Consider the following 13,049-nt stretch of genomic DNA (forward strand, 5'->3'; position numbering starts at 1 on the left):
GTGGATTCTCCAATTCAATCTTCCACGAAGCCGATCATCGCCAAATGGTGTGAATTGTGGACCAGGGTGCAGGAAGCGCTACACAGAATCGGTCAATTCAAGTATCAATAGTTAAATCGGTATTCTTAATGGTCATTGAACAAGTGTTGTTGTTACTGTCTTCTGCCAGCATAAAGGAGCGTAGCAGTTTGCCATTTTTAGCCTTTCTAGTCGTATGATCGCGGCTCGCTGCACTTCCGGCTCCTCGGCAGTCACGGAGAAATGTATTTTAACAGTAATTTTGATTTACTGTGTGGAACACAGCCCCAGGGGCGGAATTTGGCCGTCCCAATACCGTATTGACGTCGTAATCTATATTGATTTTCATTGGTGGCCTTTGATACACCCCTTTTCTTGATGACTCAGCCATTGACATGTGATCGTGACTCTCTTTGTTCTTAACAAAACACCATAATCCTTCCCACAGCACTTATTATCATCTTCTCATGTGTTCAAAATGTCTTTTCACGCAGTCAGAGTTTTTCTTACCGTCTCAAAATTTGCGCAAAACCCAGGATCATCAGCCTTGGCACCCCACTGGGTGGCGCGCGGGTGAAAGAATGAGTGCGCGGTCTGATCTTATCAGATCTTGTAGCGTCTCCACTTCACCGCACCGGTTGCCCCCGGAACTTGAGTGACGGTGACAAGGACGAATGAGAGAGCATCAGGCAGGGCTAGAGCGACATGTGGGTCAAACATCCGGTGTCGGGGGGTTTTGTTTTTTTTTAAAGAAAAGAGCAAAAATGCCCCTCTCTCGCAAGGGGGCTACGGTTCAAGAAGCCTCGAAAATGGAGCCCAACGCTCTTCGGACTGACAAACTTTGCGTCATTGGCCCGACTAGCTCCATTACTCAATTCGTGTAAATGCTACTCTGCGCATTGAGTGGAATTGGGACTCAAAACAAGGTCCATAGCTCGCCTTGAATCATGGATTGTGTTGCTATCTGCTGTCCATCTAACTTGTCTTCCCTTATCATTTATGTATTGACGATACGAAAGGGTTTCAACCTCCTGCTAACCTCATATGGTGCGTGGCCAGCTATCCAATTTATTGGATTCAATGGATGGAGTAGGGCGCAATACACCGCCACCGCATATTCGACGGAGGCAATCCCGCCTTTTTCAAGCGTCGTCTGCCACGCCAATTGCCGTCACAGCCATTCCTTCGATCCATGAAGAACTGACTCGCTAACTTTCATGTAATATGTGAAAACTATACTAGGCAGCGGGAACAGATCTTATCCGCTCATGTCTGATGGCAGTAATGAGGACTTATTGAGTTTAAAAGTAGCAAGGACCTTCTCAATTTAGGATAGCTTCATTCTATGGACTACTACATATCCATATACAGTCCCTACGATGTTTCTCAAGTGAAGAAAAAATGTGATTTTGATTCCAATCCCAAGTGTAATGCTCAAGTATGAACTCATGTAAATCCTAGAAAAAAATATCCCGAAATACGACTCCCTTCTCCGCTCCTCTATCATCAAATTCTCGTGATGTCATACCGTGTTTAGTGCTGCAAAGATGTTAGTATGTACCCACTGCCAGGTGGACAGCGGAGTTGCTTCGGGAGCTAGTACTTACTGTAATATCCTCCCATTTCTCCCAGCCACGCCCACGAACCTGAGCTAATTCATCCATCGTAAATTGCTTTCCTGTTGTGAAGTAGCCCGCATTGATCTTCGCATCAATCTCCACGCGAGAATCATCAGGAATCATATCTTCAGGGATAGGAATTCGTTCAAGAATCTTGATCCCACTGTCCACGATGGCGTCATGCTTCATGTTAGACATTGATAGCATGTAATCAATCTTCTTAATGCCAAGCCAATGAAGAATGTCCGGCATCAGGGCTTGGAATCGCATCTATATATGAAAAGTCTCCGTTAAGTCGACAGAACACCATCATGGAGTGACAGGGAATTGTTTACTTACATCTCGAACTCCAGCAATGTTTTCTGTTCGGGTGAAATACTTATCCGCAGTGTCTCCACCACGTTTGCGCGCATTGTAAACCAAGTACTTAATCACTTCACCCAAAGCACGGCCTTCTTTGCGGAAATAAATCACCACGCCGCTTCCACCATTCTGAGCCTCGCGAATTGCTTCTCGAATACCGAAGGCGAGATAAGGTCGACAGGTACAGATATCCGACTGAAAGACGTCGCTGCCATTGCACTCATCATGGATTCGTAGCGCAAGCTTGACATTCTCATCCGAGATTCGTTCCGGTGGTCCAAAGATATAAACGGTAAGACCTCCAATCGGTGGGAGGAATACCTTCAGGTCCGGCCGGGTGATCAGCTCGGGATAGCTACCACCAGTATGTTCAAACAGAGTTCGACGTAGAGTCCCCTCATCAACTCCGAATCTTGCTGCTACGCCAGGTAAATACCATACCGGCTCAACAGCAACCTTCGTCACCCGAACTTCACCAGAGGAGTCCACGACAATTGTACCATCAACCTCAAGCTGACCGTCACGTACTGCATCAGCAATCTCAGCAAGTTTCATGTTTGCTCTGGTAACTGCCATAGTAGGTCGAATATCCCAACCAGCCTCCAACTCCGCCTTATATTGGTTCACGATATCATGGCCATAAGGGTCCATCGATACTATCTTCGCCTTATCGGCCCAGGCAGGTTGCCAGGGAAAGTTGAAGACAGGCTGACTATTCCGTAGATCAGGCTTGAAGTCTGCATCTAAATCACCGGAGGCAATAGCTAAGGCGTTGTAAATACTATAACTGCCTCCATGGGCGCCGATAGCGTTGCGGCGTTTCACCAAGTTACCGCTACGGGAGACGACAATCGGGCCGCGAGCTTTTGAATCCGATGCACCCCATTCCAAGGGTACGGGGTCAATTCCACTTTGACCGGGGTATGTTGTTAGCTGTAGATAACGTTTGTCAGCATTTCCTCTTTGTCGGTGTGTCAGTACAAGTTCAGACATGTCCCTACGATGATATGTTTGCTGTACCGCGACCTCGGGGAAGTCGGGGATTGAAGGGGTAGGTTCAGGCATTTCAGGAGTAGGTTCAGGGTCTATCATGATGAAAAGAGGGATGAAGAAAGGGGAAAAGAAAGATGCAGGACAAAGCCGGTTTGATTGCAGTGTCGGCCATGTGACCTCCCCCGCACTGCTATCGGTTTACTTTATCTTCCACGTCATTGTTTTGATTCCAATAAGAAGTAAACCAACATCGCTGAGATTTGGGTTTCTCTAATCTTGCGCAATCTGGATGATTTTAATCTATAGATATGGTTGACATTGGATCTGACCCACATAACATTGTTTTTTAGTTCTGGGCGGCGGCCACTGATGGTGATCGGCTGGGGGTCACTACCCCACTTCCAAGGTTCAGCTGAATCTGTGCCAGTGTGGCAGTGACATGGAACTTCTAATCTTCATTTTATGAGTATTATTTGAGATATACCCAGTCGGTAATGAATATGTTACTAGTAGGTATTGGAGAAGAAGAAAAAAGGTAACTTGGTATCTAATTGTTCTTGCAGCTATCCATACAGATTGCCGAGAAGCAAAGAAAAGATGGGGGATTCGTAAATCTTCATACATGAGTGGGCGATCATTGGGATCAACCAACCCGACGAGGTGCCTCCTATTACTGGGCAAACTTGGCCTGAGCACGCGAGTTCTTGATCGTCTTCTTGATCATCTCCTCGACGCCGTCCCAGTCACCAGTGTCGATGCGGTCGATCTGGCACAAGAAGTGGGTCTGGATCATACGAAGCATCTCCCACTCCTGGCGGTTCGCAACGAAGGTGATAGCAACGCCAATACGGCCAAAGCGACCAGTTCGGCCAATACGGTGCAAGTAAGTCTGGTAGTCGGGCTCATTCGTGCGGCTGTTGTTTTCGAAGGCCTGGGGGATATCCTATAAAGGAAAAAAGGTTAATATGATTAAAGAAATCAGAATTCCCGTCACCAGGGGAAACTCACGTAGTTAACAACCAGGGAAACGGTTGAGACATCAATACCACGAGCAAGAACGTTGGTGGTGATAAGGACCTTAGCCTCTCCGGAACGGAAAGAGTCAATAACCGCATCTCGCTGGGTTCCCTCGATGCCACCGGTAAGCGAGGCAACGGTGTGACCCTCGGCAAGCATGCGACGTTCGATCTCCGCAGCGGAACTACGAGTCTGGAATGGTTGTCAGCGTGGAAGATCTGAGAGTAATAGATAGTTACTCGCCTTGACGAAAATAATAGAGGAGCCGACGGTCAGCAAGCCGTAGAGATGAACCAGGTTGTTGTACTTCTGCTCGTCATCATCACAGTCCATGTAAAGCTGCTTGATGCCCTCAACGGTCAACTCGTCATGCTTCAGCGTGATCTCGTTGGCACCAGGAGCGAATTTGCCTGCATATTGGTGGACGTGCGCGGGGAAAGTGGCAGAGAAGAGAACGACTTGGATGGTGCGCGGGAGCATACTGTTGGGTACCGTCAGTTAGACTTGCGAGGTTTGGAGTGGACGCCATAAACTTACGCCTTGACACGGATACACTGGTCACCCATTCCTTGCTGGTCAAGCATGTTGTCGGCCTCATCCAGCACAAGAACCCGGAGCTGAGTGGGGTTCATGATACGCTTCTTGATCATATCTTGGACAGTACCGGGAGTACCAACAACGACAGAGCATTGCATGCGGGTAGGACGGTTGGCGGCGTCGGTAGGCACAGCAGTACCGATGACCAGACCCTCGAGGAACTGGCCCATCATCTGGATCACACCAACGATCTGACGCGCCAGCTCACGGGTCGGAGCCAAAATCAGAGCCTGGGGAGTGAGCTGCGCTTCTTCGGTAGAGAGGTCCAGTCGGTTCAAAATGTTCAGGGTGAAGGCCGCAGTCTTTCCGGTACCAGACTGGGACTGACCAACAAGGTTCTTCGGAGGGTTGCTCATCAAGAGAGGCAAGGCACGTTCCTGGACCTTGGAGGGCTTGCGGAAGTTCATGACGGACAGACCCTTCAAGATAAGTGGATCCCTAGAAGCGCACAGATTTGTCAGTTTCAAACAGCAAGAACCATAAATCAGAATGTTGATCTGAGAATACTCACAAGCCAAGCTGCTGGAAAGACTTCACTGAGAAGAGGGGGTTATCCGGGTCCTGCTGCAGGTCGCTCAGCTTGACTTCGACGGAGTAGTCAGGCTCCTGGAGCGAAGAACCTCCGCATGCGTCTCCTGCACCATCCTCTTCGTTCTCGGCGTTCGGGGCATCGACTAGTAGTAAATAAGATCGTTAGTCATTGATGAATACTTGAGATCATTTCCTGCTGTATGTAGCTTGTTTGGGGTATGCAAGTCTGTTTTTTTCTTTTTTGCGATTGCGCTTTTTGGTCTTACCAGGAGCAGCTGCAGGAGCCTCGGGGGTAGGGTTGGTAATACGGTCGGCCAGTAAACCACCAGTAGTAGCAGAGTCAGACATGGTAGCTGTTGATAAATTCGAGGGAATTGGGTAGGTCGCGCGGGATGTAAGAGATACTGTCGCGGGGTAGCTAAAGATGGCCGTAAAAATGAAGCACGCGCGGTGAAGAACGAGAGAGAGAAAAGTTCACGAGAAGGACAGAAGAGATATTGGACCGATCCCGCCTGTGACACACGTTCAGTGAATCTGACAGTGAAGCAGAAGGAATTGGCAAGAGTGAGAATAAGAAGATCTAAATGGAAGGAGCAACCCACGAGCCATGACGGAATTAACTGCGCTAGTCCTAATTAGGTCAGGGATAGGCAACGTATCCACTTGGTAATAACAGTATTTAATGGCTTTGTTCTGCCTAAAATGGAGCTCCATTCGCCATACTGTATTGTCACAGGAACCACTAGGCAATGCTCCCCGCCTTTACGATCATCGGCCTCGCTGCCCCAATTTAGCCTTTGTGAGTCTCTGGCATATTGTGCATGATTATTCTATGCCATAGGAGATACAATTCAAGGAAGTCTCTCTGGTGTTCACTCGTTTTTTCATCCCGAAATTTCTCCCCAGCTCATGCGTGATCTGATCTTGCTCTCCATACAGCCATGGCGGCAACAGACGTGGCTCCCCAGTTTGGAGCGGAGCTAAAGGTATACCCTCCCCAGGAACGTTTAAAGTCTTCGCATTTTCATATCTAATTGATTTCTACTTCATATAGGACTCGTTCAAGCCTGTCAACGCTTGGGTATGTTCCCATTACCGACTCCCCTTTCCATTCCCCCGCACCGGCAGCGCGTCATCTTACCACGTTTCCGAGGCGGCGCTAATGCAACCACGTTGCACAGGTATCAAATGGCATAACATGGCTGGACGAGATTCAAAGCTTCTACCGGGAGCGCAGTGTGATTGAAAAGGAGTATGCTGCTAAACTGTCAGCCCTCTGCAAGAAATACCATGATCGCAAAGCCAAGAAGATTGGCCCGCTTAGTGTCGGTGACACTCCAACTATGACTCCAGGGTCTCTCGAAAGTGCTTCTCTGACAACATGGACAACACAATTGACTACAGTCGAAGCACTTGCAGCAGAGCGCGACAAATTTGGCACGGAGTTAGTCACTCATGTTGCCGAACCATTGAAACAAGCGTCGTTACAATATGAGGAGATCCGCAAGTGCCACTCTGATTATCATGGCAAATTAGAAAGAGAGCGGGATGCATCATACGGAGAATTGAAAAAGGCCAAGGGCAAATACGACGGTGCTTGTCAGGAGGTCGAGTCACGCCGAAAGAAGATGGAGTCTTCGTTTGATCATGGTAAAACCAAGGCACAGAGCGCATTTCAGCAACAGATCCTGGAGATGAACAATTACAAGGTAGGGCCTAAATGGTCTAAGGTCGGGTTTTGATCTAACAAATTCAATAGAATCTGTACCTGATCAGCATCAATGTGACCAACAAACAGAAGGAGAAATTTTTTCATGAGTATGTCCCGGAGATTATTGATGTAAGTGATGATGTCTGATTAGCCTGTCATTATTGCTCGCAATGGTTTACTCATAATATCCAGGGTTTGCAAGACCTCAATGAGACTCGTGTGGCAAGGTTGAACGCTATATGGACCCTGGCCATACAACTGGAAAAGAACGCATTAACAAACTGTGTCAACCATGCTTCGCATCTTCTGACCGAGATCCCTCGTAATGATCCTCGACTTGACTCCATGATGTTCCTCCAACACAATGCCATTCAGTCGCAAGAGCCCGCCAACATGGGCTTTGAGCCAAGCTCAATTTGGCATGACGACGATGCCATCATAGTCGATGATGCAGCCAAGATCTTCTTGCGCAATGTGCTTGGAAAGAGTAAAGTACAGGTTCGTGAACTCCGGGTGGAGGCGGACTCAAAAAGACGCGAAGTGGAGGGAAGTAGAAAGATCAGGGAGAACATCCGCCAGGGCAAGGACAAACGCAGTGAAATTGAGATTGTGCGAAACATCTTCCAGTGGCAAGAGAGCTTGCACGAAGTGGATCGCAAATGGCTCACCGCTGAGGTTGAAACGGCTACTATTATTGCGGTCGCTGGCGACCTGTCTCTTGGAGCTCAGAACCATAACTTCCGATCGCAAACGTTCAAGATCCCCACAAACTGCGATTACTGTGGCGATCGCATCTGGGGTCTCTCTGCCAAGGGCTTCGACTGTCAAGACTGTGGTTATACATGCCACAGTAAATGTCAGATGAAGGTTCCAGCAGAGTGCCCGGGTGAACAGTCCAAGGAGGAGAAGAAAAAGCTCAAGGTTGTTCGACAAGAACAAGCTGGAGCTGCGCCTGCGATCGACCTTGAATCGTCTACCACCTCAACAGCCGCGCCATCCCTTACTCGCCAGAATACCATGAACTCTCTAAGTTCAGGCTACGCTGCTAGCGGGGCGCGCTCAGTCTCAAATGTGGCTACTCATCCCACCCCCGAGGATGCGGCAGATGACGCCCCAGCCCCTATAGCCGAGACGAAGCCAACCGCAGGCAGAAGACACCGGGTGATGGCCCCACCCCCAGCTGCATATGTGAGTGCGCCACCTCCAATGGAGTCTAGCGCATCCTCCAAAGCAAAGGGCAAGATGATGTATCCATACGAGGCGGCTGGCCCAGATGAGATAACAGTACAAGAGGGAGATGATGTGATAATCGTTGAGTCTGATGGTAAGTTTGACCAACACGATTACCATGGAAGCTAAAGTTGCTAATCATTTCTAGACGGATCCGGTTGGATGCGTGTTAGCATAGGACGACAAGACGGCCTTGTCCCCGCATCATACGTGGATCTAGTATCGACTCCAGCACCATCAGCTAGTCCAGGTCTCCACGAACGACCGGGCTCCACCTACTCAAACTCATCAGCCTCGCTGGCTGGCTCCGCGGCACCAAAGCGGGTGGGTCCAGCGGTGGCACCGCGAAGGGGCGCGAAGAAATTACAGTACGTCGAGGCTTTGTATGAATATGAAGCTCGAAGCGATATGGAGTGGAGTATGGCGGAGGGCGATCGATTTGTTCTGATTAGCCGCGATGGTGGCGATGGTTGGGCAGATGTGGAGCGCGGTGGGGTTACCAAGAGTGTTCCAGCGAACTATATCCAGCAAGTGTGAGATAGGAGACCCTGGAAGTGAATATCTGTATAGATTACCCTCGGCATAGTAGCAGAGTGATGTGGTCCATTTCTGTGTGCGTTCTGCGTTGTTCTATCATTCAAGTTTGGCGTTTATTTTTTGCCCTCTCAGCATTTGCATCAGCAGAGGAGCGTTTGCGGTTGTGTTTGCTCCAGTTTCCATTCTCAATTGATTGCATTTAGAAATTCATTCTCATGAAATCTAGTTTGAAAGTTCGCATTCAACCACTGGAATTGGCATTGTTGAATAGCGGTACTATAGTGCAATTCGTATACCATGATTGCTTGCACTATTAACACCTCCAACACTGACTCGGATTATCCTAGCCAAAAAGTATCCTCTCATCATTCATAATCATCATCATCAGTCATGACATTTTAATTCCCTACAGGGACACTTAATTGTCATCGTGTCACTGGGGGGTATCCCATATCTAAATGCTCAAACCCAGTCTCCGGCGACCACATATACCTCGACCAATCCTCCACATGAAACAGATCCTCCGTCAATCCCTCAGTAACATCGACATCCATATCCTCCAAATAACTCAAAGTGCCCGCATCCATTCCCAACGCCGGATCCAACGGGAAGTCAAACGGATTAGCACCTTCAAGAGGACTAATCATAGGCGCAGTTTGCGTAAACTGAGCTGTAGAGACAGACGACGAAGGCAATAGGGAGTACAGTGGATCAAAGATGTTCTCCGTGACCGTCGTATCCATCATCTCAGTATCTGGCGCAGAACGTGCAAGACTCTGCTTACTATCAGAAGCCTCGCCGAGCATTACATTCGAACGAGCCTGATCCAGTTCATTACCCGATCCCTCAGAACCAGACCAGTACTCCGCAGTAAGAGACGAGTCACGACGAAGCGAAGCCGAAGAAGGGAGACGCTCGTCGCGAGCACGAGAACCGGGAGTATAAGAATCGGAAGCGGAAGCGGAAGTAGAACCGGATCTTGAGACCTGCGAAGAATTGGGGGCGTCCTTTTTAGAGCCCGATGGACGAGGGGCGATAGGAAGGAAACCGTTCGGATTATGGTGGCGCGGATAGAGTCTAGCGTGCGTTGCTTTCTAAAACCAAAAAGCATCAGCACCATGCCGTCTGCGTCTCTCTTGATTCTCGAGACGATCTTGCCTTCCTGGTGGGAGGAATGGCATGTTGTGCGATGTGTGTGTTTGCGTTACTTTTGAAGGATGTTTCAGCTCTGCCTCGCGCTTCTGTCGCGCATGTTCTGTTGGTGATTCACAAGGTGTTGAGTTACAGACGGAACAAGTTGCAAATGGACGTCCTTTGCGTTTGATACGAATCAACGGTCGATCTAATTGTGGTTAGTGATTCAATTTTGACTTGATAACTTTAATTCGAAATAAAAAAGCAAAGAGAAAAATTGAATTGAAGAGTTCTATACCATGATGTTTGCAACTAGTCACACGGTGACCTCGTATGCAAGCTTCACAAGCCCACTTATGACCGTCGATAAGCATCCCTCGGTAAGATGAAAATAATAGGTATAGCAATGCCAGGTGAGGAGAGCTTATATATTGCTTTTTGGTTTTCGCTTTTTTAGTTGACCCCATTGATCGTCTCAGACCCATTCAGGTTTGTTTTTTTTAATTTTAATTTCATAATTACTTTTTTTTAATTTTTTTACCATAATGTTTCTACTACTATTTCAGGTAGGACTGACTCCGACTGAGAGGGGCCATGGAGCTATGACATATGATGACACAAAAAAATTCCCCTTGAGATCCATAATTCCTTCAAGTTCTGATACATGTAGGGCATGATACCGATGTTTCTGTGTGTCGTGGGAAACTATCCTGCATCTTTGATTCGATTCCACAGCCACAGGATCGACCATGGGTGGGACTGGCGCGTGCATTTCGGAGGGTTCCGTACTTTTTGATATATTTTTTTTGCTTTTTTTGATCTTACCATAAGAGCTTGGACCTAAGATACTCTACTATAACCGGTTGTTTTTCATGCGGCACTTTTTGCACGCGCATAATCTACTAGTGATCTTAGAGACGTGGGTCTTTAGGTGGAGCACGGAGCACCAGGTGGCTAGTAGGGTACATGTACCTGATTTAGTATATGTTTTTTAAATATTCCAATTTGAAGGTAAAGCTTGGGAAAAAATTGATATTCGAGAGCATTTTAAAAGTTCAAGTTGTATCTCTAGGGCTTAGAAGTACTTGAGAAAGGAAATTTTCATTCTACTAGTAAAGATAAGCATGAGGGATTTCTTTTCAATTCTACTTTGGTTGCCTGGGAAAAGTACCAGAAATTTCCACTAGATTGTTCCCACGGGAAGAGACCAAGTACTCCATAATGTACTACTAGTAGTCTAGTAAAATAAAAATGGCGCGGGAGGAGAAATTTCCCTCCCCGGTACGTGTTCACATTTGATACTCTCCCGGGCTGCCAGATCGGTGCTAGATCTTAACTACAAATGCCTCATACATATTCGGAATGGTTCTACGTAGTACCGGCTTCCGGTTCAAAGTCCTTTATCCGCCTACTAGTACTAGTACTATGTACTATGTACTATAACTAGAACTACTTTCAATGTTACTAACCGCCAAAATGGTTCTTTAGCTCGGCAGAAGAAACGGCCGCTCGGTTCACAATGGGGCTGGTGAATGCATTAGGGGGAGTGATCCCCACCTTTTAGCTTGATTTTCAGGAGACCAACAGTGATGAGTTGTTTTGCATAGACCCCGGTCAGCATGATCGGTTTGTCTTTTACTGGAGGTGGCTGTGCTGTCTTAATTCGCTTAAGTGGCGTTGCACTGGAGGAATAAGAATTTTCTTGACAGGCGCAGTAGCCTTGGGGTTTTTTTATTTTTTTTATCTAATTTTCATTTTTCAACTTGTTTCACCGATATTCACTAGTAACAATATGTCATATTAATATTATCTGCACATGCAATATTTTACTACTAAGGATTTGCGTCGATCAATTTGATCAAGTTTGAGATTCTCCTATGCACATGTAGATGCACGTCAGCCTCAGTCTTGGAGTTCATAGTATCTAAACCACTACAAAGACCACATAGAAAATATCAAACACACTGAATTACTCGAGATAAAAATTAAAAAAAAAAATAGAAAATATAGGCTGAATTAAGGAAATTTAAGCTACTCAACTCACCAATAAAATCACAAAGAGAGCTTTCCAAAAAAAAAAAATCCAAGGTACTGTAATTTGCATCCCCACACGGCTCCAGTATGCGTTATTTTGTATATACCTGAGGCATTTTTCTTTTCCAATTGTTCGTGCCGCTCACCATTTTTCAACCGAAATGAAAATTCCCACTCCTACACCGTATCATCCCCAAATACGACATCCCACTTGCTTTGCTGTACTTTTTCTGTGGACAGCTAAGCAGCTGAACCCCAATTCATTAGAACTGATACGTACAAGAGAGGGGAAAGCCAGCACGGCTCGGGGAACCTGAACTTGTCCTTCCGCTTCAATCCTACAACTTTTTGCATCAATGGATTCCGGTGGAGATGCAAGTACAGTTGGCCTTGCAGCTGATAGTCATAGTTTGGTCTTCCTTTTTTCTGTTTTCTTTTCATCCCGCCCCTCCCCACAACTCTAGGAAAGTCCGAGTCCTTGCCACCGCAAGATCAGTGTGACGACTCAGAGTTATTCTTTGAACAGGGTTCACCCAATACCGGCGATCCTAGTTGAAAGAACACTTTCGAGTCCTCTAGGAATCCGCTGCCTGAAACTTTTCCCTGTGTTCAGACGCTACGGAGCATCCTGATAGGTGTCGAGGACTGGGCTGAAGAACCAGAAACCAGAAACGAAGAATAAGTCGTGGCTTCAGACAAAGAATTCGGACAAAGAATGCCCCCTCCCTCGTAAAAGACTCGGATCTTGTCAACTGGCCTTGGATCGAAATCTCAAGCTGGAAAATTCCACCAGAGACGGACGGGGGTCAACGACTATTTAAACCTCGTATGTGTGACGGTCAACCTGAAGCCTCCGTTCTGTGTAATGGTCTCACCAAACCAGCCGGCCATTCTATTTGGTCCAGTTATATTGCTCAACAGCGTGAAGGCTTGCATAGATAGGCAAACTGTTGGGATATCTGGCTGGTCACCAAAATTCGCTCTTTGCTAATAACTTGGCCCCTGTCCGAAAGCACGGTTGTTCTCTGCCGCAGAGATAAGGACCGTAGGCGGAGTACTCGGCCTTTGAAGTTCCCAGTGTGAAATGTCTTTGAACGGCTCGAGGGTCTGAGGGACGGGAATTGTCTGAGAAACTTATATCAAAACAAGCGGTCTAATCAATTGAAGCAGAAGATCATGGCAAATAATTTTTATAGGTGCTTCTGTGATGCTGTCTACGGGTCTCAACAGCGTAGAAATATCCAGATGAAATATCCCGAGCTACC

General features: G+C 47.2%; 4 protein-coding genes across 4 annotated transcripts; 1 reads left to right on the forward strand and 3 right to left on the reverse strand.

Annotated features, from left to right (window-relative positions):
- Positions 1-1,551: 1,551 nt before the first annotated feature.
- N7483_009412 (putative GTP cyclohydrolase II) lies at positions 1,552-3,092 on the reverse strand (the record flags this gene model as incomplete). The annotated part of the gene is made up of 4 exons (XM_057092839.1): positions 1,552-1,557; positions 1,626-1,907; positions 1,977-2,933; positions 3,021-3,092. 4 exons carry the CDS (start codon positions 3,090-3,092, stop codon positions 1,552-1,554), a joined length of 1,317 nt encoding a protein of 438 aa, XP_056944013.1.
- A 571-nt stretch (positions 3,093-3,663) lies between these two features.
- Positions 3,664-5,486, reverse strand: dbp5 (ATP-dependent RNA helicase DBP5; the record flags this gene model as incomplete). Its single annotated transcript, XM_057092840.1, has 6 exons — positions 3,664-3,936; positions 4,002-4,202; positions 4,254-4,491; positions 4,548-5,045; positions 5,119-5,281; positions 5,405-5,486. 6 exons carry the CDS (start codon positions 5,484-5,486, stop codon positions 3,664-3,666), a joined length of 1,455 nt encoding a protein of 484 aa, XP_056944014.1.
- A 593-nt stretch (positions 5,487-6,079) lies between these two features.
- On the forward strand, positions 6,080-8,616 carry N7483_009414 (putative actin polymerization protein Bzz1; the record flags this gene model as incomplete). The annotated part of the gene is made up of 6 exons (XM_057092841.1): positions 6,080-6,124; positions 6,193-6,219; positions 6,320-6,847; positions 6,898-6,978; positions 7,042-8,173; positions 8,228-8,616. 6 exons carry the CDS (start codon positions 6,080-6,082, stop codon positions 8,614-8,616), a joined length of 2,202 nt encoding a protein of 733 aa, XP_056944015.1.
- Positions 8,617-9,041: 425 nt separating this feature from the next.
- Positions 9,042-9,797, reverse strand: N7483_009415 (uncharacterized protein; the record flags this gene model as incomplete). The annotated part of the gene is made up of 2 exons (XM_057092842.1): positions 9,042-9,706; positions 9,767-9,797. 2 exons carry the CDS (start codon positions 9,795-9,797, stop codon positions 9,042-9,044), a joined length of 696 nt encoding a protein of 231 aa, XP_056944016.1.
- Between the last annotated feature and the right edge of the window lie 3,252 nt (positions 9,798-13,049).

Source organism: Penicillium malachiteum (genome assembly GCF_028827825.1).
Source record: "Penicillium malachiteum strain IBT 17515 chromosome Unknown utg000004l:1.0-4883003.0:1.0-4884900.0, whole genome shotgun sequence".
NCBI lineage: Eukaryota > Fungi > Ascomycota > Eurotiomycetes > Eurotiales > Aspergillaceae > Penicillium > Penicillium malachiteum.